Consider the following 23,974-nt stretch of genomic DNA (forward strand, 5'->3'; position numbering starts at 1 on the left):
AATGTGAATCTCTGCAAGGTATCACAAAAGACCATTAGCCTTTAAAATCTGGTTGATCTTTCTGGTTTTATTCTCTTTGATAGCTGTCATCTCTGAATACGAGCAAAAGTGAAATTGAACTTTTGTTCATAGATTTATCATTCATGTATCTCCAATATTTTGAATAAGACTTTAATTTATTAACCAAATCAAAACTTTAAACTCTTCAAACATTTAAATTGACATCCGTTGCTTGCTTTATAAATTACGATGCATGCAACTCAATTTACAGATCTCCCCATGCATGTATTCAGACGAGTGCTAATGAAGTCAAATTGTTTAGTTTTATCATTTTGATGCTCGAAAACTTTATATTTAGTCTTTAAAGTGCGGAGATCGTCTTTTAGCTCATCAAAATTTCGTTTAGTTGGATATCGATCTGTCTTCATATGCTATAAGGAAGATTTCTAATCTTAGCTGTCTTTACTGCATTAGCGGTTCTTTTTTCGTACTTGTTCGGAAGTTTGGTGCTGGAAAATACCTGAAATATCCCCCTTAGTTTAAGTTTTAATACTTCCTTCTTTACATCTACACCCTTTTGGAAAACTAATAAATGCTCATGGTAAAATTTTCTAATAAAACCCTGCAGAATGTTCACTTTGAAAGTTTCCCGGCATTTTAAAAGGAACGCAATACCACTAGCTATGTGAAGCTATTCATACCATGTCTTGCCTCATATCTGATGCTGGGTTCTTTCATGGCCGTCGATATTTTAGGAGCATATATTTAGGGAGTTCATCCATATTGCTTTTAGCTCGCTTTATCCTCTCACGTATCCCAGGAGTTCCGCCTGTATATTTCAAACTATTATTCATTACTTCTGCAGATTTGCATTCATACTTTTAAAGTAAAATTTAAGCTTTTATGATTTAATTCAGTCCATTTTGTCAGTGATGTTTTTCATTCTCAATTAATAGCCCTATAATCAATCAATGAATAAAATTTATTTTAGTTTCCTTTTGTGTACTTGCACTAAAAAAACTATATTTAATTAAGTTAAGAATTCATTTGAAATTTTTCATTAAAGATTGACAATTGGAAGGATTACGCTGTCGAATTACTGTCACCAGTTTGCTTCGGAATTTATTGCAATGGTTTTGGCGTGTAATTTGTCTCCTTACTTTCCATTTACTGTAGTTCTCAATTATACAATGATATATGATCCTAAATTCCACCGCAACTGAGATACTTAAATAAATAGACTTTAATTATCGTGGCAGATACATAGCTTTTAATTACTTCAATGCTTCCTAATTGATTGACATTTGTCTCGCATGGAACAGAATCCGATCTTTAGCTTGATATTACTCTGAAATAAAACTAAACATAAAATAAAATGTGATATAAATTTTAACCGTATAAAATAATTAAAATTTTGCTTGGTATTTAGTCGTTTATCGATTAACTCCACTGAAGATTATTTTCAAGTATTGAGACAGAAGAATTGCTAATGAAATACGACATGATTTTTAATTCGTAAAACAAGAAGTATCGAATTTAAACGGCAAAAATATGTTTAGCATTTGACTCCTCTAATTTGCAAGGATCAACAAATTCAGTTATTTATCTCAAAACATGCAAACAAGCATTTGTTATGTAATTTATTTCTAAACGGAAAACGTTCTTCACAGCAACTATCATATTTTCAATAACTTAATGCTGTCATTTGTTCGGAAGCCTATTTTGTTATAATTATGTCTTATATCTCAATTCCTAATTTCAGTCTTCCGGTTACTACTATACCTGTTATATAACTATGCCTGATATTCAGTCTTCATGCATCAAATTCAAATTGCACCTGTTGGAGCTTTCGGAAATGCAGTTGTCGCCTCATTTAGTCGATATCATGAGATTTGTTGAAAGATTTTAGTGCAGTTTAATTATTTTATGTATTCGTTTATAACGAAATAGGAGTTGGGAACTGAGATATATATTGAGACATATAGATATAAGAATACCTACTTGAAAGAATCCATTTGCTTGGTTACCTAATATATTTTTTCATGTTTAAATACAGTTTTTCTGCAAATAATAAACGGTAGATTTCTTTCAATGCTTATTAATCTAGGCTTTTCGTAAGAAAGAGTTTATAGCATTTGGAGAACTGGACAGAATTTTTACAATAATTATCATCGTTATATAAGTTTTTTGATATAAGCATCAAGAAACATCTGAAGTTGTAGTTTTCATAGGTTTATTTTTACAGTTTTAAATATTCTATTACTAAAATAAATGCTCGTTTTGGTCTGCCCTCGGCTGGAGACTCGGCTTAAAATTTATTGAAGCATTTGGCTATCTATCTATCCCTTAGCTCCAGTTTTGATCCAGTATTTTTCACTTGTCTGTTTCTATATCATCTGAAAAGGAATTGATAACGTTGGCAGGCAATTGAAACTCACAACATTGTCGTTGTGATCCATAAATATCTAGTGCGCAAAGAAGTTATAAACTGCGAGAAGCCCTTCATAAATGAATACTATCGTATTTTCAGCTATAGCTTGGGTTCGGCGTAGCTCGCCTCTAGGATTTAATGAGCTATAATGCGTTGTTTTATGGTTGTATAAGCTCTTTGAAGCTTGTGCGATTTTGCTTCGAGATAGCATCTACTGCTCGCATTGAGGGAGTCTATACCCATAAACGGGTGCATGTCAGCGCAGTGTTTTAAGAGGAGGGTAGGAAGAAATAAAGTATTTTGCGAGGAGATGGGGCAATGGCGAGAATGGAGGTTATCGATTGCTTCTTGTGTTATAAGACTCTCGTAGTTTAGTGTTCTCTTTGCTTGGTACATTTTCAATCGTTCTGAAAGAAAGTATCTTTGGTGATTACTTCGTCGAGTGTTATCGGAATACGCTAGCGATTAAGAAACTTGTTCCGTGATATGAATAACACATATTTGGATGACTATTCGAAACATTGGCTAGGCCTTCAGATTACATCCCAGTTTATGAAAATATTCCATTTAAGTCGATAGCAGTGAATACCGAACAATATGTAACTTCGTATTACAGTGCTAAGTGAGGAAACATTCATCAGGCAAAAGGACAGATGTACTGTTCACTGATATTAACTCTAATATTAATATATAACTCTAATATTAATAGAGTTAATATATTAACTCTGAATCTTTAATACCGTGTCATCTGCTTAAGACATTTCTCTCATTTAAGCATTTTATGTTTAGTTCAGTGAAGCGCATCGAAATTTCTTTATGCGAAAATTTTCAGCGTGTCAAGTTTTTTGTTATTTGTCAAATTAATTACATGGTCATCCCAGATATGATCTTAGCTTTGAACTATGTTTCCGTTGAGAGCGGATGAAAGTCTCATTCCCTTACCCCTCCCCCTAACTGTTTTAATATAACTGTTGTCAGAGGTAAGAATAACTGTAAGATAATAGTAATATTTTGCATGATGGATAAATAAAGCGAAATTATCTTTTACTCTACAACGTCGTATTATATAAATGCTTGATTAAATAAATACAATGATATAAAATTAAGTTGTACTGAGCATGGTCATTTAGAAACTTAGGGCAGGAAACGAGAGAAAATCTGTGTAATGCCCTTTCTAGGATACGAATTCGATTGGCAGGCAGCCTTACGTGGTTTCCAATTGCACACTAAGCCACGCCGCAAGGAGAGAGAAAATGCCTTACAACTTTTTCATATTTCCTCATATTAGTTCGCACATAGGATGAATAAATTAAATTAAATTTTGGTTTGAAGTGAAAGAAAATGATAACATAACAGCTGATGAATATACCGGAAGTGTAATGTCAAAATTTCTTAAGCTAGCAATTGCATTAAATCCTGTCGCAGGTGATCGCAGTTCTGTCGCTGCATTTTGAATGAAACGCAACTGTGTTACAAACCCGTGTTTTGAAGCTAAGAATGAGGTGGTTTTAGTTATCTGTTTCATTGGACTTTAAACCCGAATAATGTTCAAGAACCATTTCTCAGCATCAGATTTATTAACTATAACTAACAGTGTAAAGATTTAATGTGTAATTAATTCTGCTAGAGTGTAATTAATTCTGCAGTTAAGTGCTTTGCTTTAAAATGAAATTAACCGTCCCTCGCTATGCATTTTAGTGCTTTATACAAATTTATGAGCTATTGTCCTGGCAGATATGCGTTTCTTGTAATAGACCAACAGATGCGAAAGAAAAGTTTCTTGCATTATATTAGCAGGCTATCTGATGTTTTGTTATGTGATAGCACTTAATAGCATACACTATACAGAATAGATTTTAAGTGAATAAATTTGATGATGAAAGGATGGATTTTAGATGTTTTGTACTTTAAAAAAATGTTGTGCTGAAAAAGCTAATGACTGTAACGTTGCTATTTATTTTATACTCATTTTAACTTTACTGTATTTTAATTACAGGTTGGAATGGAATACACGTCACCGTCCTCTAAGTTTCAGTCACCAGGAAGTGACGTCAGAATGCTCGAAAAACCATCGCCAACTCCGCCATAGCTACAGTCAAAGGGAAGTGTCCCGTCATTCTCGTCAAGCTAGTGTCGAATCTCTTACAAGTTCCTCGGTGGATCTGAAAAAGCAACTCGCTACCAGTGTGGAATCGGTGAGTGCGTGGACTAATAACAATCCTACGGTCACGAAATCCACACCTCATCTTGCGCAGGGGCGCACTCAGCGGCACTCCACTTCTTCTGGCAGTTTACTGCAGTCCGACCTGGATGAATCTGCGGTAAGAGTCAGTTATGTCACAAATAAGCTTATTACAAGTGATTCGTCGGGTTTTTCAAATGCCGTATTTTGTAAAAATAACTGCAAATAATAATAATAAAAAACCAGTTACCAATTACGAGTTAAAGTGTTAACATTTCCCGGCTGATGCTCACCTAACCAGTTATAATGCGGTTATGGATTTAGTTTATAATATTTTCCTCCAGTGGAAGCATGCAAATAATAGCTTTTAACGCAGTACGAAATGGAGGGGGATACTGGTCGTAAATTAGAGAGACCTTACTGGCCATTTGAACAAAAGCAAGTCATGTTCAATTTACGCCATGTGTCGCAAGAAAAATTGCTCGCTCGACTTGAAAAATTTTCACATATTTTCTTTGATTATAGGAGTATCAGAAACGTCTGCAATCCATAACTTTGAAATTACAAGACTTCAAAACCAGAGAAAGGTGAATCATTTGTAATAACCTTACATATTAAATTACCCAAAGTTATGACTTATAGATCAAATTATGACATTGACTGACTAGATTTTTTTTAATTACCCTAAGTTGTGACATATAGATCAAGTTATGACATTGTCTATATTGTTTTCCTTTTATAATTCAATATGTTTAAAATTATATTATAAATTTATTTCTTAGCTATGCCTGTTTATTTTCTTTTAGGCTGGCAGCATGGTAACGAGGAGGTTTAAGAAAGGATCGGTTTATGATGCTCTTGCATCAACAAGTGGGCTTGATTTCTCCCCTGTAGTGCAGCTTAAAACATACAATACTCGGAGAGATGAAGCCAGTCCTTTAATGCAAGTTCCCAAACCACCCGATAAGCTAAGAGAAAAAACATCTAAACTGCAGCTTAATAGCAGCCCTTCTAGCGACAGCAGTGCCTTGTTCTTTAAAGATAAACCTTTGCATGAATCTCATGATACGCTTCTTAGCTCCTTAAATGTAAAACCGTCCCAAAGTCCCAAGGAAAATAAAAGAGATCTTCCACCGCCTCCTCCTCCTACTACTTCCAAATTAGATGGAACTGATGCTGCGAAGTGTATTGCTGCACATGAAAAATATCCTTCTTGGCCTGTTACTGCTCCAACAACATCTTCCGTTACATATAGGTCACATTCATGGACTGGACAAACTGATTATCCCAAAGAAAAAATAGCATATTCAAGACCGAAGAAAGCTCATCAATATAAAATCTCCACAAACCAACTGCAGCCTGTTTTAGAAAGAGCTCCGGACTATAACTCGAATAAAAATAACTCTGATTGTTTGCAGCAATCAGAAATGAGGAATAATGCTGATAGTTATCATTTGCCATATCCTACATGTAACAGTTCTGCAGGAGACTGCAATGGTAAACAGTTTGATTTTGAAGCCTTTCACACTCCTTGTATTCCGCATTGTTACGAGGATAAAAATGATTATAGAATACACTCTCCGCCAGAACGTGATATTTCACCTGCTGCTTCTTCCTCAGCTAAATCACCAAATGAAATGCCCGTAGCCGACTCGAATGGTTTCCTTAGTAGATATGAAGATGTTTTGCGTCACCAAGCTCAATATTCAGTTCCTCTTTCTTCAGCTTGGAGCAAACAGGGACGAATTCCCGAAAATAAACATTCTTCAGCAGCTCCTGATACACCCTTTTTAGATCGGCTTAGACTCGAAAATTCATGGCAGATGCCTCCCCCTCCAGTACCTATACATCCTGCAGCTGTGCCTCAAATACAACACCAAGCACCCCCGGGAAATGATTTTGAACTTTCCAGTGAAAACGGAACTTGGATGGGAAGCATGGAAAGCAGTAGTCATGGTCGAGGAATCCCCAAGTGGCAAGGATCATATAGTGATTTAAGTACCCTCAGTACTCAGTTATCTAACCGTAGCTCTCTCTTTGACAGTGGTCATTCTACTATGCCTGAGAGTGGTCGTTTATCTCCACAGTCTTCATGTGATAGCACTGCTCCAAGTTTATTGTTAGAAGGTGCAACCCGTGCTGAGGTCGTTGCCAGGCACGGTTGCCATAGAGAAATTGTAGCCCACAGTGCTCGAGTTCAGCAGCCTGAGCGGCATGGATCAGAGAGTGTTTTGTATTATGCTACGGGATCCCCTACGAGGCCAAACAGTGATGCCAAAGTGCCTTCTAAAAATATGGATATCGTTGCTTGTGGAAGTCAAATGTCTGCAGAAGAAGCGATGTATCGTAGCCATGCTTCTTTAACACTTTCTCCATCCTTATCAAAATCAAACCTACATGAAGTGCCTGAATCTTCAAGTAAATCGAACAAGTGTCCTTCCCGACAGGATTCAAGAAAAAGTTCGAACTCATTTTCGTCAGAGGATTCTTACCCGCGATCTCGATGTCCTGAAGGAGATGATACTTCGGGCTCATCATCGGATGTCAGTAACATTACATGCATAACTAATTACAAAAGTTCAGCCAAATCGAAAAGCTTAGAAAAAACTTCTCCTCTCCGTGAGATTTTGAAATCAAAAGATATAGATTCCCCTTTCTCTAAATACAAATATGGATATGAACCTTCGAAGTCTAAAAGTATGGATGAAACTACACGGAAATTCGTCTTCCCTGAAGCTGATAAAAGGCAACGGGTGTCTGATCCGGAATTAAAAGCCATCCAAAAACAAGCTGTAATGTCGTTCTACCAAAGAATGTCTCTTGCTGAATCTATAAAATCTGACCAGAAATTACCTATAAATACCGCAGGATCCGATATTGAACCTCCTCCGCCATATGAGTCTTCATCATCATCAAGTAGGCTAAAAATGTCTGTGCCTAAATTGTCGTTTCCTAAAAACCTCAACAAACAGCCACAACCGAAGAATTCAAACCAAATGTCACCTCAGGCTCTTGAAATGCTTCCTAAATCATCTGATTCCGGGCTTTTAAATAGCCATAGCAAATCCGTTCCTAATTTGGTGATGCTTAAAGGTCAAAGTTTGGATTTGCCACCTAGTCACCCAATATTCAAACAGACATATAATGGACAATCATGGGTATGTGAAAATAATCAAAACCTTCATAAAAAGAGAGGATCACCTCTAGCGAAGGACGAAATAATATCTTGGGATCAGCTTCCAAACGTTTTGGAAAAGAAAAGAGAAGCATTCGAGAAAGTAAGTGTATATTTTGTAAACGTTTTTCGTAACGTTGGAAAGTTTTACCGCATCTAAATATTCGAAAAATTTAAAAATGTTTTGTCTGCAAATGATTCCTCATGTATTCGGAAACACTGTTAAACATCAAACTTTATATTTCTAAATCGGGCTAATGTTTAACGTTATAATCTTATGAGGATAAATATTATGAAGTCACTACTATTATAAGTTAAGCGTACAGACTAGTTTCTTTAGAGAAAAAAAAAAAAAAAAAAAAAAAAAAAAAAAAAAAAAACTGTTTTTACTTTACGATTACAGAAAAACAAAATGTATTCATTTTAAGAGATCGTAGCTATGGTTTCGTTTAGGTGAAGCGAAAACAAGTTTATTGTTTTCGTAATTGTTCAAATTGGCCTAGACCTGCCATTTTGCTGGGCTTAAAGTGTTTCGTTGTATCTTCATTTCATCAGTCATTCAGACAATTAGCTTCCATTTAAAGCAGACACCATTTATATAATCAAAATTGGAATGCAATATTTTATAGAAGCGCACACACACACACACACACAAAAAACAAAAAAACAAAAAATCCGCATTCTGCATTTTTAATTTCTTAGTATTAGATTTTTTCCTTGTCCTTTTTCTCTGTATGTCTAAACTTTCTAGATATAATTTTAAGAACAATTTATGCCTCCCTTGTTATTAGATTTACGAATGAATGGGGTACAAAATCAATCCTTTTCCAAGAATGCGTGAAATGAATCTAAGAAATGAAATCAAAATAGTTGATCTACTCTACTGATACTTTTTCTGAATATATATATTTTTTATTTTATTTTATTTTCGTCTTCGCTTTAAGTTTGGCGAAACTTAAATAACACAGACAAGAAATAATAAAATGTTTATTAAGTATGCTATGTCTCATAGTACAACTAAAAATGAACATTTAATAGCCACCGCTATTTGTGTGGTATCCAAAATTCAGTTATTTAAAGCAGTACACTGCAAAGCACCTACTAACAGCCGAGTAGTTTAGGCCTGGGTAATAGTAGTTTGACTAGGGTTTCGAACCAAAGTGAATGTTCTGGCTACCTTGGTATTTTTTCCATGTGTGTTGTGAATACGAGCTAGTTTCCTTTAGAAAGTTCTTTAAAAATGCATCCTTTACCGTAGCCTTCATCTGCTTTGCCGTATAAAAATTCAAATATGAAATTCAAATTCATATTCAAATGAAGTAAAATACCACAAAATCAAATATCACCTATTAGCTAGGCTCCAGAATAGGTATTCTAACCATAGGTAGAACCACCGTCATTCTAACCACAGGGTTGACGCTAAGACATACAAAAATTCGCTCACCAAATACAAAGGTCGTCTGAGTGAAAGTCACAGTTAAACAGCTATGATATATATGATAAGCTATGATATATATGATATCTATGATAGCTGGTTGTTACAGCACTCCTTTTAATTCCAAACTGGCGTATTATGTAAACTCAACCTAATTTGAATTCTGTTAATAGCTGACGGAAAAAACTGAAAGGAATTAACTTAAAAATAAAGTATTAACTAAAATGAATTTTAGAAAATTCGTAATTCCTTCTGTATTCTCTACTTTCTGTTGTCTATTAATAGCAAAGTGAATAAGTTTACTGGGTACTGTTGTTATTCGAAACGTAGCTTCTCCTTTCAGTGGAAAAGCACTGGGAAAAACAATCTAATGAATAACTAACAAGTTCCTAGGAAGGCGGTACCTCGTGAGGCTGATGACGCCTTCTCGTTCTTCTTGCTGCAGTAAGTTTTCTACATTCGCTAACATATTCTCATCGCAGTTAGATACAAGAATTTTCTTCTTATAAATTCTAATAATAAAATACTAATTTATGTTCAGTTTCTTTGCTTGCTTTTGTCCTGTTTTATTTTGCGTGTTGAATCCTGCTATTTACTATTTATTCATATTATTCTTTTTGTGTGCCTGTAATAGGTTAAAAATCCCCTAGAAAATAATTAGTAGTTTTTTAGTATCACTTTGATGCACAATTTTAATAGCTACTTTGTGAAATTATCTGAAATTTGAATCGTAATGTCATTGCTTTTGAATGGATGTTTTGATACTTTAATAATTTCGATGCTATGAAGTTTCATATTCGCAAAGTAAAATTCTTTCTGTTTATCAAAGGACTTATATGCGCTCTGGATATGCATTTTATTGCTCATGTTTTCATAGATGTGCTTGCTTATGTGAGTTTGTAGACTACAGACAACAAAGAAACAAATCTTAACAATGCCATTTTCAAAATTGCATTCGGATTGCACTAAAGTGTATTTTGAACGAGATTTGCGTGGTAAAACGCACTCAGTTTTATAAATATGCCCATTGATACCATGTTTAGCCAATAGTTACGGAAAAATTTACAGTAAAACTTATTTTTGTTCTTCTCATCGCTAGTCGTGAATAAAACAAGCTATTCTTAGTGCACTTTTTTTTCGCTCGCAATCATTGCATTCTAAATATCCTTTTCGAGTAACTAATATCGTGATACATCAAAGGTAATGGTAAAGCAACTATTGCAGTTGATATACATGCATTTATTTTGACAGCTTCAAAAAATATTAGTTACTTCTTTTGAACGAGAATACAATTCTTTGAATAAATCAGACATATCGTATATCCGTTGACATCGCGCAAATATTACGTATTAGTTTCACCTACGATGTTACATCTGACCGGCTGGTTTTTACGATGAATTTCTTGTTTTGAAAACCTTCAGATTTTTCGTGCTAGGATCACTTTATTTATATTACTTCTATAAGTTTGGAGCTTTGCAATGGAGTTAAAAATGAATTATTCTGGGGGTGTCATACTATCCCAAGGAAATATTTTGTTAGCTTCTTCTTTAAATATCTTCTAATGATATAGGTGCTGAGAAATGTTCGAGCAGTTACAAGATTAACCTCCATGTTTACGCTTATATAATGACATAAATTTTCTGGTATGAATTAAACTCATGAATGGATTATCCATAAATCTCTTTTTATTGGCAAAATGTCTCGTAGTAGTGTATCTGAAATATGAGTAGAAGCAATATTTGTAGCGAAAATTTGTCAGAGTGAAAAATATTTCGTTTGTATGCATGTTAAGAATAGCTCTATCCACTCCTTTTTAGTTTTCTTTTAGCGCTTCAGTTGTCAGTCTTTTATTTCCTGAAACGCCGAGTTACGTCAACGAAGACGTATCTTTTCACAAAATTTCTCACTGTACCCATCTGCTGAAAAGCTTCTTTAAATAGCTTTCAACTACACCTCATCCCGTGCTTATCCTTTCATTCATCTCTCGTCAGGTTGCATTGAATGGTTGTTCGGAAAGGTTACCAGTTATTATAGATGACAATTTCACCTGCGCCCCCATTCAGAAATTCGCGCGCTGCTTATTGTGCTGCTCTCGGAATGCTAGTGCTAATCGAAAGTATTCATTTCTCTCGCAGAGCCAGAAATCCTTCCATTAGCCCGTGGCTCTGTTCAGCTGATTTGCGCTGTGGCAGCGTTCATGGTGTAGTGTTTTGGATGCCATTTATTACTTTGAAGTATTGGCCAAATTAGCTAAATGCTTTCGTAACGTCTGCAGGGTGTTATTCATCAAAGGGATTTACAAGCGCAGCTTTAATAACGGTTTCCCATTTAGCCATGTTGCCTTTGTTTTATTATCTGTGTTTCTATTCGCCGATCGATTTGTTATGATGTAGAACTCGGGCTGCCGGCCTCTTTAGAAGACGTGCCTCGAAATAATGTTAAATAACATACGTACATTCTAAACCGTGTTTGCGTTAATGCATGTGTAGTAGCATGTGTAGTAGCATGTTAATGCATGTGTGTAGTTAATGCACTTCCAACTTATTTTTATAGAAGACTGTATTTTTTTTTTCTTTAACTAGTGGTGATCCAGTTGTATATATACGCATAATGAAATCTGATTCTTTTGCTTAACGGTAGTTTCTTAAGGGTCGTGGGACAAAGGTGTGCCAGTTTTTAATGGGATATATATTTCGTAAATATCATTATGATTGGGCGATAGCTTTAAATTTGAATGATGCATAACGAAGGAGAGACTGGCAGATGGGCATGGATACACCATAAGTTGACATTCACAGGCAAACGTGGCTGAAGACAAGACATAATTTATTGTCGAACACTTAATTCTTGCGATACATATTTTCATTCACACATCATTATGGGTACAATAGGCATCCTACAATTTTGAATGATTACATTTTCAGACAATGGATCACAGATAGCAGAGACAAGTGACACGTCTTAGCAGTAACAAGGCGAAGTGAGAAAAGGGGGAAAGTAAGTGCGCATTCGAAAAAATAGTTAAAAGGATTTAAATCCGATTGGGGGATAAGAGCTATCCACATTGCAGAATTACATAAGCGTGAAATGGATTAATTTTAAAAAGACGCAGGCCAGCCCAGAGGTTTATTATAAATTATTTCTACTTTTAGATCAGAAAGGTGGGAACACAAATTAAAATAAAGAATTACGAGGCTATTGTTAATTCAAGTTGTAATTTTGATTTACATATTTTATATCTTGCATATGTATATATTCTAGTGAGAATGGTAAAATTATCTGTGAGTAATAAATAACATAATAGCATTAAGTCTAGGACTTGCAATAAAATATTAAATTTATAAGTCTAGTTACAGATTATGAAAACATTTTTACTTTCATTTCGAAATCAGAAATGAAGATTAACCTTTTATTGCACTGAATGTTTTATATTGGCGAAGAGCTATAAGCTGCATTTCCAGTTCTGTGATTTACTAAGCATAAATTTTTCACTTGTTAATCAAAAGAATCTTATTATCTTCTCATTGGTATGTATATTTTTTTCTGTCTCTTTTTGTAGTTCATGACCCGCGTAGTGCTTAAGACTTACTCAAGAAACACTGGTGTTTTAAACTTGGGTTCTGTTTCTAGCGAACTGATCGGGCTGGCTGCACGAAATTTTCGTAACTTTCCTTTCAGATTTAACGTAAATATGAAATATTTTTCCTTAGAAAATCTTTCACAAAAGCATCCCTCAACCTTACGTAGCCTTTCATGCTTCCTTCCTCATTTAGAAAAGTGTGATAACACAGCCTCAGCTTTTCTCATAAAAAACACCACTTCATCAATTATAACGTTTGCATCCAAATCTCTTGTGGCACAATATAAAGTATTATGATAGCTCCATTAACAGAAGTGCAGTTTTTTTTTTATGCATTGTATGTCAAATGCTTTGCTGTAACTTTATCCTTGTGGGGTAATGTGTGTAATACATATGTATCCTGTTCATTCTTGCCCCGTCCTGGTAGTCAAAATTTCAAATTCGGTGTAAATATTAGATTTCTTCTTTCATATAATATGCGCATATTTTGAATCAGCTTTATCTAATGTAAATATATCCGCATTTTATTATAGTCCCCTAGAGTAAAATCTTTTTCAAAATAAGAGCTTTTCTCCTTGCATTGGCCTCAGTAATTGTTTTGACTTTAAAGCTCCCTTTGGATCTCAGAATAGATCTCAAGATCGGGAACTCTTATCCTTAGCGGAGAAATCCGACATTTTGACTAAGTCATGAAAGATGCATTTAAGTTTTCGAAGCAAGGATTATCTCTTCATGGAGTCCCAATAGCTGTTACAATTGACGACACAAGTCTTGAGTTTTAATCGAGTTTAACAGTTAGTGTGACATAAGAGTTGAAAGGCTCTTTTAAAATGTTGTTGTCTGCAGATACGCGAGAATGTGAATTCTTAAACAAACAATGGGTTGCTGTTATCTCTTCCGAAAAGAAGATGTTTGGAAATGAAATGCTGACAGTATTAGTTTTCAGTTTGGATGCTAAGCTCGTATGACCTATATCATGTGAAATGTATTTGGAAACCATAATTTAAAGGCAGAATATCGCTTATATTACCATTGTTGGAAACATCAAATGCGATGTTTGGGAAATATTCTTATAATGGATTCTGACAGATTATACATGCAAGACCAGTATAATTACCATAGAAGTTTCGAATATTTTATACAGTACAGGATTATGTGTAATACGTAGCTTTTGCTGATTCGTTTCTTACAGGAAGATATTGATATTTTTTTTAGAATTTCTTGAACTCATGTCCTTCCTTTTATTTTTAATCCTGTATGTTATATATTTTTATAAAATTGTTTGAAAAAACATTGAATTTTTTATCTATTTGTTTTATGATTAAAAAATACTTGTCGGTTGGTATTATTAGCGGTATATTTTTTGTAAAATGAAATTTTGTAAAGATGTAAAGCTATCTAAAACTGTGTTATCTTTCGTCACACAAATCATAGCAGAAAAGCTTCAGTGCATGTTTACATTATAAAATTTGACGTGTGGTGTAATTTAATTCACAGTACTATTCCTTATAATTAGTAATTTTATTCACATAAAATTGCAGGCTAGCTTATCAGTAATTACGTTTTAAAAAAACTTGTTGGTCTTTCTGTCTTTTTTTTTTTTTTTTTTTTTTTTTTTTTTAAATGCTTAAATGGTAAATCTTGAAACAGGAAATACGTAGTCCAACATTACAATCTTGTAAAAAAAACGCGTATCAGAAAAAGTACAAAATCACATTCAAATTTTTCATTGCTAAAATTATCTTATTCCATAAAGCTATTTTTTATTTTACAAAAATATGTGATAAAAAGGAAGGCGAAAAAAAAAGCTGCATAAAGCACGTATTTTATTTTCTATGAAATGTAAGAAAAAAAAAATAATCGGTAGCTTAAAATCAGATTTACAGGATATTTGCCTACGATGAAAGTAATTAGTAAAATCCGGTTTGCTGATTAATTTTATCAGAGTCCAGAGTACATATGAGCACAACAAAATCAATTTCCAATACTGGTCCGTATGTGAATTCTTCACCAGTAGCAGGGCGGTAAAGTAGTTGATAGTTCAACCTATGTTGATTCCAGGCGAACGGGATGGCTGCGTGAGCGTTTTCTTCCCCCCCCCCCTCCTTGAGTAACATGCGTACGAGCCAGTTTCCGTTATGAAGTCTTGCACGAAGGTATCCCTCCCCTTAGGTAGATAGCCCTCGCGTACTTTCCCTTAATCAAATAAGCAAACCGTATTTGAGCCTAATGCGAGGGTTGTTCGGATATAGATGTAACAATTATTATTAAAGGAAAAGGTTTAATGGGAGTACATTTTGATTCTCAGTCAAAATGTTAGTAATAATAATGCATTCACAAGAGTCAGATCATGTGATGTGTAACCATTCGAACTGTTTCATCTTTTTCATTTATTATTTGTATTGGGTTTGTTTAAGATGAAAAATTGGAGTTATTTTTATGAGCATAACACGGGTGAAAAGTATTTTTAAGATATCAATTGCCTATATTTTATCTCGATATAACACACTCAAAATGAATAAAATATCCATTCACATAAATAATCCATTCAAGAAGGAAAGATAATAACAGTGTGCCAACTGTTCTCAGGCTTAGAAATTATTACTAACTTCTGTCAGTCTTTTATTGCTTTCCTAATTTGCATCTTCCTTACCGTAATCGGAAGAACCCTTCGTTTAAGTTACAGCAGCCACAAATGATTGGAATTTTTGGGTTTTACCGATATTTTCTGTCTCGTATCAACTTCTGCAGCAGTTGGAAGTTATTATTTCTCGTTTTGGTTTCCTGTTACCACATCAATCAGTGGCGCGCTTGGCATTTATATCAAGTGCTCCTAATGATAGCTGATTTGCGGCTGCTAGAGCTCTGGAAAAAGTTTATTCCAACTCATTTAATCTATTGTGACCGTGTTTATTTTTTCATTTTATTGCTTTTCGGGAACTGGTTATTTATGAGAGACTCATTAACGGCCAGATAGAATGAGAGAAACGTCACGCTGGCGGGCTGATGTGAAAGCCAAGAAAACCAAATTAATTTCTAACTGTGCTTTCTCGTTTCCTCCTCGTTTTGACTTTTACTACCCCCTTTTGTTAAGGTTTGTGGGTTGCAACTAATCTGTATTTCGCACCACATGTGATCTGAATATATTTTTCTGAAAGTATATTCCTTAGGGATACTGTAAGGGGAGGTGGAACAGGAGGCTGAAAAGGGAAGAGAACTGAAGTTAATTCGGATCTGTTTTAAAACAAAGCATGAGGATGCAAAAAAGGGGTAGAATTCTAATTCGTTGCCGAAATGAAGTGGTGCAGGGAAAGTTAAAATACAAATCATACTGCAAAAAAAAGTGAAATCACTGTTCTCTTCAAATGCTTGTTTATCTGAAGCTGCCGACGCTCTACTTGATATTGACTTTCTTTAAATTACAGTTTGTTTGGGTGAATGTTAACTAGCATAATATCTTTTCAGAAAATCAGTGAGTATGCGTGATTAGATTTTTCAACGTTACATGTGTGTAGTTTTGGAACCTCGTGATGTGTGTTACAAAGAATGTTGATCTGAAGTTGGATGAAGTTTTGCTTTTAAAATAAACGTTAGTTTTTATAGTTATCGATTTTATTAGTTTTTTTGAAGTAGTTGGTAGTATGCATTTATTATTTGTTTTCAAGTCTTCTGTTACATATTGGTCGTGGTCTAACGAATATTTAGTTTTTCTGAATTTATAAGTGTTCAGAAACTTGAATGAGATTTTTTTATTTTTTTCCTCCCCTTCTTTTTAATACTTTTCTTACTGGTTATAAACTTAATAATGATTTTCTGCTTGTTCAGAGAAATATTAGTTGATAATTGAAAACACGATGTTTGTATGGTTTTGCAATACATACTGTAGTCAGAAAGTCTTTATACATACTCAGTGTGTAACAAAATCTCAACTACAGAATGAATGTTATGGCTCTTGTTCTGTGAGACAAATTTCATGCGTGTGTCGTTCGACACATAGACATAAGGATTTCGAATTATTTCGGATGGCAGTTATTCTGTATTGCTTGGCACAAATATAGTTTTTATTAGTAATTTTAACCAAGTTTGTTAAAAAAACTCTTTACGGAAGTATCGCTATTAGGCAGAAAGCTTCGAGAGGTTTTCTATAATCCTGTTTACCAATAAGTTTATGTATATTCTCAAATAATCTGCGTTCTGTGTTAAATTTTTGGAGATTGATAATAATAACTGTAAAGGGAATTCCCCCCTTCTTGGGAAAAGAAGATTCAAAGTTTTAAATGACCTCTTAGTCTTTTTTATTTTTTTAGTTTTGATATGACTAAGCACACGAGAGCTATCGACCTAACGAAGGAATGCTTTCATCGAGAACTTTCTCAAGGAAACTCACTGATATTTATGCTACACATGGGCAAAACCTCGCAAACACCCATGCAGCTAGACCAGAGGTAGTCAACCTTTTTATATCTACCGTCCACTTAGTAGGCAGTAAAATTTCTATACCGCCCACCTGTTTACTGTAACTTAATATCGCGCAACTGAAAAGACGTTTTTAAGTGAAGGTTTAGTAAAAAATATATAGTTAAATTTATGCATTTATTTATACTATAATTTACAATATTAAACTTTTAATAGACAGAGAATTCATTAACAAACAATAAAGCCATATAAATGGAAACAGGGGAATGATCAAGTAGAGAACTAAACCTTGAGGAGTGTATATATATCAACAGGATCCGTGCATATTTCGATCTTCCTTGATCATTATCAGGCAAAAACCTCTACTGCCCACCGTGAAAGCTTAAATCGCCCATTAGTGGGCGGTAAGGACAAGGTTGACTATCCCTGAGCTAGACCATTCACCGAGATTCGACAGCGAGTTTAACTGCCCATGTTCAGCGGTTTTAACCACTCTGCCTTTGCTGGGTCTTACCTCCTAGTTGCTAGATGTTCTTTGATTTGTAGGAAAATCAAATAACTCGCAGTTTGAATAAACCAATTCGATTCTCTTAATTTAAAATGTAACGAGTATAACAGACTTAAAAATGCTCATGTGCATGCATGAGATTAGTAGGTATAATGAAAGAAATGTGTTTAGAGGATAGTTACCACGTTGATCTTCTTAAGATCTTTGTGTTCATGTTCATAATTTTAAAAAAATGAAATAATGAACATTAAACATAAGAATGCTTCTATATTGATGCATAATAAGTGTAAAAATGCACGAAATATATCCCAAAATTCCAATTTTAATTTATATTTTGCCTGTTTAGTTGAGAGATACGTTTACTAAATTATGGCCGGAAAGAAAACTTTAGCTTTCTTGAACAACTTCAGTTTCTTAGTCTGTATTCCTTCTCCATTTTAAAGACTTGAAAAAGCATATTTCAAGTAGTAATGCTAGAGGTGCGCTTTCTTTTCTTCAAATAGGTATTCAAGACGCAGATTCTTCTAGATTAAGGTACCGACGCTGAGATCAAAACTTCAAAGTTTACTTCCTCTACCAATTGGGTACATTCTGAGGTCTGTCACAGCCTCCTATCGAATTTTCCCATGTACTGATTTGTGAATCTATTGATCTTTCTATGTAAATTGCGAAACAATGTCTTTCAGGATATTCAGTTCATGCCTGCTCCTTCGCGTCTGTTCTAGACGCATTTCCTCCAACGAAATCAATTCCTCTGGCATCATTTATCAGCTTCCACTGCTAATGCCTGTTTGGGAATATTGTTCTTTTCCATGGCTGCAGAAAAGGTGATTTAGAATGAATTCCGACCTAGTTCTTGAATTTTAGGATTGACTTTTGAAGTTCTTATGATATTTGCGCTCTTGAAATTGCGCCATGTGCCACAATTTTTTCCAATATAATTTTTATATTGCAATACTGTCAGCTTTAAATTAACTGAAAGATGCACTTTTTTTTTTGACCTGCTATGATTATTTCTCGTAATTCTATGTGTTTAAACTTGGGAGCTTCGAGATTAAGCAATTCATTCTTCCCAGGTACGCGCGATCAGTCGTGAATTTGTAATGCGAGTTGTGTTCTTTTGCATCCACTGCGGTGCGTAAATAGAATGCGAGCTGAGTTCGGTGATGACCATCAAAAGGTTAACTCTGAAGCTATTTAACCTGCATTTCACTGCATCTTGTGCGAACTTTGTCAGTCAAAGGCCTTAAGAACTTAAAGTAGTAGTAAGTAAAATATTTGTTACTTACTAATAGCGTATGGTTAAACGAGTTAAAAGTAATTGCAAATAAAATTTGGTTTTCTGGAAGTAGAAACACTACATACAAACTAAAAATTCGCGAATTTCCTATCCCTGAATAGGTGAGTTCAAACTTAACAAAATCTTACCCTTTAAGATGTTGGTTCACATTCACTTACCAATCAAGAAACCAGTCTTGCCGCTAAATTTACTCACGCTAAACTGCAAACACTAGCAGTCACTGGGCTATATATCGAAGGCATATCACGAGTTATCATGATCAGCTACATCACAGTAAAAGCAATGAAGAATTATAAGCTATTGCGACTGCTCCTTTTTAAGAGTACTTATCTTTTCATTCATACTCATTTAGTTTCTGTATTTCCGCAATAAGTTATGCGGTCCTGAAAATGCAAACGGGGGAAGGCGTAGCAACAGCAGATTTTAATTAAATCAAAATTAAAAGTTTAAATGAATTTAAGTAACTTATTTTCTAAAGTTTTAACCATTGCTGCTACTGAATATAAGAATATGAAGGAAAAACCAAATTTGTGAAAGCAAAAACTAGTTGTTGATTTGTTTTTCAGCAGTATAAAATTTGTATTTAGAATCTTGTTCAAAAATGAGACAAAAAGCTTACTGATTTGTTCAGAGTTAATGTTTGGAGTGTAGTAATGCTGAGCAGATGATTTTGAAAATTTTAGCCAAGTATTAAACACAAAAGCATTTATTACTGTTTTACAACTGTTCTTTTATTGCTGGATTTTTCGGCTGCTGTTTTTCCACATTTATTTCTCCTGTGTTTAAATAAAGTAATTTTTTTTAAATATTGCAAAAGTTTTTATATATTGTTTTACAAGCTGATTTTTAACTTATAATTCAGTAAATTTTAAGGAAATTCGTAGAAGATAATATCAGGTCAATTTTTCTTTGTCAAACATTGGTAGAAGTTTCTTGTATTTCTTTCGTGGAGTTATTAAAACTACGTGTTTCAAAAAATCCACACAATAGTTGGAATTTTTTCTTCTTCGCACTCTCATTAGTCGCATTTTTTCTGGTTGCAAATATTCAATTTGTAGGTTCAGTAAAAATATGGAAATTGTGGATTTTTTTTTTATTTGCCTTGAAGGTTTTTTTTTCTTTTTTCTTCGTATATGCCGTATGTGTTGCCCTTGCCTTAATGACCCGTTATTGGATTTTTGTTTCGAGAACTCTTAAGAGGTACTATCCCCTGAAGGGAATCTGTGGATGTGAGGAAAACTCTGGTAAAGATACTTTAAGCTTATCCGAAACTTCCTCTTTACTTTCAAGAAATATAGGACTAAGAGATATAATTTTCTTTCTCCATCTGGGTATTTCTTCCAGTCCTGTCTGCATTTCTGCGTTTGGGAAAAATAAAACAAAAAGGGTAAAAAAAAAGAAAATACCTGCACGAGTTATAACTTTTTATTTGGTTTACATCGGCAAATGCAATCTCTTTGTTGCCAAATTACATTTTCCTCTCATGTACCCGTGCGTCTAGTTAGGGGAATAAAAGGACCTAGAAAGTGCCTTTTGGCTCTTTCGAGGGGGGTTACGGGGACTATATATTTATGAATGAAATGCATCCAGTGATGCAGTGACTCTTCTATTGTGGACGAAGATTAGTTACCATTAAAAGCGTATAATAAATGTAAAGCGATTACGCTAACTTAATTTGCGACTGGTAATTAAAATCATACTGATAGGCTAGTAATCTATAAATAAAAAAAAATTATGAAAAAGTGCCACTTTATTATATACGTAATTAACTGTCAATATGCGCAATAAAGTTGTGAAGTAATATGCTTGACAAGAATTTAAACATTCATGCATAGATAGCAAGGCCTGGTTAAAAGAATTACAGGCCCTAAGCACTTAAAAGAGTTTAGTGCCTCCACATTTGTTTACGCCAGTTTTTTTTTTTTTTTTTTTTTTTTTTTTTTTTTTTTTGTCTTCATCCTTCTCTCTGTCCGTGTTGGTTTAGCTGCATCATGCATTCTATGGTAAAACTGGCAACGAGAAATGTTTTGGTGCTACCTTTCCTGAATACCTAAGAACCTTTTTGTGGTGCCCTCTCTCCATGATACTCTAAGCAATGCGTATATTGCTTAATGATGATTAATCCAGCTCTGATAGATAGTAAGATAATAATTTTCATTTCTGCGATTTCCAGAAATACAGAATTCTTTCTAACTTATGCATAGAGTTTTTAATAATGTATTTACCGGTAATGCTGTATTTCCAAGTGTAGAAGTAGTTATAGCTATCTGCTTATTTTATTGATAAATCCTGGAAAGGCATGTCTTTCCACAAGAAAAACGTAATTTATCACCTTGAATTAACTTCTCATTTAATAATTTAGCGTTCGACAAAAATGCATCGATCTATCTAGTATATATTTTGAGTAAAATACACAGTTTTTGATTACATATTCCAGCTTGAACGCTCATCATACTCCTTTATTCATACCTGCAGTAGATTATAACTTATTAAGCGGACCGAAAAATTATTCCGAAGAACAAATCCTTCATGTAATCAAAAATTAAAGACCGCATTATATTATACGCCATTTGTAATATATGCTGGTAAAGTCGTTTAGGCTGCTAATTTTCAGCGTGTTTTCCAAATTTCTGTCTTGGAAAAACTCCCAACTGTTACAAGTAGCCAGGGTCTTCAACGATCCTGTGAATAAAACCTCATTTATGTATTCAGAGGCGTCGTTATTTAGGCGAATGCAGTGTATTCGTAAAGAACAAACTCTCAAAAGAATCACTCCTTACACTTCTAAGGTCACTTTCTTTTATGCATGCAAAATTTCAGTAGGATTCTCCCTTGGCGGCACTTTCTTTTCACTTTATATGCCATTCTATTCAAAGAAGCCTCAAATCCCATACCGTATGAAACCTTATTGAAATTCAGAATGATTTCGTTTTGTTCTATCCTTTATAAGAGGGCATAGATATATCAGCATCGGAAAATCGCATGTATGTCTTTCTTGGGGAATGGAAAACAAAAAGCATTTTACTGCGAATCGAGCTCTTAGCAAAAATGGCAGCTGTAATTGAAATGTGTATGTGTTTCCTTTCTTTTTTTTAAGACCCCACTGTTAATAACATCGGGTATTTAATTTCGACAATAACGTTTAAAGTATAATTTGTTTTTGACATTGTTATAATGGTTGGTATGTGAAAGTAAAGTGGGGACTCACAGTGGCTGAGAGAATAGATCTGTTGAATGCTGAAGCATGATTATAGTGTTTTTATATAATATATATCGAGGTAAAAATCTTTAGAGTCGTCCTGGAATTTCCTTCTCTGTATTTAACAAAATTGCAAAGCAAATCGTTGTAAGAAATTTCTACGAGAACGATATTCTTCTTTCAAAATCAGTAGCATTTTTAGACTATGGTAAGAAAGTCTACAAGAGAGAATGAAATTACAGAAAGAGTGATATGGAGTTTTAAAAAAAGAGTATGGCCACATTACCGTTTAAAAAATGCCGTACATTAATTGTTATAAATGAAATTTGTCTATGAGGCTCAAGAAATTATTCTTAGATGGGGAAATTAACAGATTTTATTATTTTGTTACTTGTAAGTCTTCCTTTTTCTGACCTGTACTTCCTGCATTCGTTCGAAAGCGCATTTTAGAAAAATATAAATGAGAAATTTAAATCTAAGAATATTTACGGGGATGCAAATGTGTAAAGAGTTTTATTTGGATTGGATATTAATTTATTAGATTACGGCAAAGCACACAGTGGCTATTCTCCTAAAAAGAAGGGGTGTCTTCGTAGAAGACTTTCTAAGGTAAATTGCCGCCAATTCCGCGTTACACATGGAAAAAACAACGAAAATGCCCTTTCGCTGGTATTTAAGTGGAACTACCAAAGTTTTGTGTTTTTATCCGTTGGGTCATTGGAGTGCGACTTTTACTAGAAACGACATCTCAACAAGAGCGTTTCGGCACATTGCTGACACCATATGACTCGTGATCGTAGTCGTTGCTGAGTAATCCAGTGGAATATTAACCTGCCGTTGAAGTAAAGGTCTTCAACATATGTGGTTAAAGCTTTTGTAGTTTAATTTATAAATCAACGAGAGCTAGAGTTTGCTTTATGCTCCAGATTTCAGTGTAGTGCGTGTATGTTGTTAAGTTAGACTATTGTGTTGTGTTACCAATTTATTAGTAGCTGCCTTCTATATGTTATTTTGATTTTTTAAGTCCACAATATGATTTTAATAGCACAATTTTAAAACTGTGATTACTAAAGTTTTGATAATTAGAATTTAGTAACTCTCAAAAGTGATAACTCGCCGAAAGGTAGAGCACAGTTAGAGAAGCAAAGAGGACCTTATAAAACTGTTATTGAAATATGGTATACGTTTTCTTATTTCTTGGAGTATGGTTATTGTTTGATAACCATTACTTTGTTAAATATTAGGTTATCTTCGAAAATCCCGATTCACTCTCTTCTTATATTCTTTCGGATAAAGTCTTAATCCTCATATAAAACTGCAAATAAAACTCAACGGCAGGAAATTATTTTCTTGATATAAATCTTTGTAGAGGATTGTTTTAGCGTTTCGTTTTCGTCCTGTCAGAATAATGTTACGAAATTCAACATACAACTCGAAAGACTGCGTGTCTTTTTGTGATTCAGTATCTTAATGAAAATTATTGCTTGTTGAACTGTATCAACAAAGATCTTAGTCTTTTCCCTTTGATTGGGAGCTTTGAGTTTTTAATCCTTACAGTAAGAATTTTCTCTTAATCCCATTTCTTTATCTGTATGAGTACTGTAAACAGCGCTGATATAGGAATGTGTGATAGATTTTTGATAATCTGCTTTGCAGCTTATGGAATAATATGTTTTTAAAAAGAGATGTAGTGTATAAAAGCAGATGTTTGGTAAAAATTAAGTCCAGGAATAATTTATTATACAGCG

The 23,974-nt window shown here is 34.1% G+C and overlaps 1 protein-coding gene across 6 annotated transcripts in view; it reads left to right on the forward strand.

The window, feature by feature from the left end:
- The window catches only part of LOC118184567 (uncharacterized), a 761,893-nt gene that overhangs the window by 560,946 nt on the left and 176,973 nt on the right, over nt 1-23,974 (forward strand). For all 6 annotated transcript variants that reach the window (XM_085809993.1, XM_085809992.1, XM_085809990.1 and 3 more), the window contains 2 exons: nt 4,428-4,752; nt 5,420-7,891. In XM_085809993.1, the coding sequence (XP_085666119.1) occupies nt 4,428-4,752; nt 5,420-7,891 (2,797 nt within the window). The remainder of the gene's footprint in view (nt 1-4,427; nt 4,753-5,419; nt 7,892-23,974) is intronic.

This window comes from Stegodyphus dumicola, chromosome X2 (genome assembly GCF_044657685.1).
Source record: "Stegodyphus dumicola isolate Sdum_Otavi_A_Nest chromosome X2, ASM4465768v1".
In the NCBI taxonomy this organism is placed as follows: Eukaryota; Metazoa; Arthropoda; class Arachnida; order Araneae; family Eresidae; genus Stegodyphus; species Stegodyphus dumicola.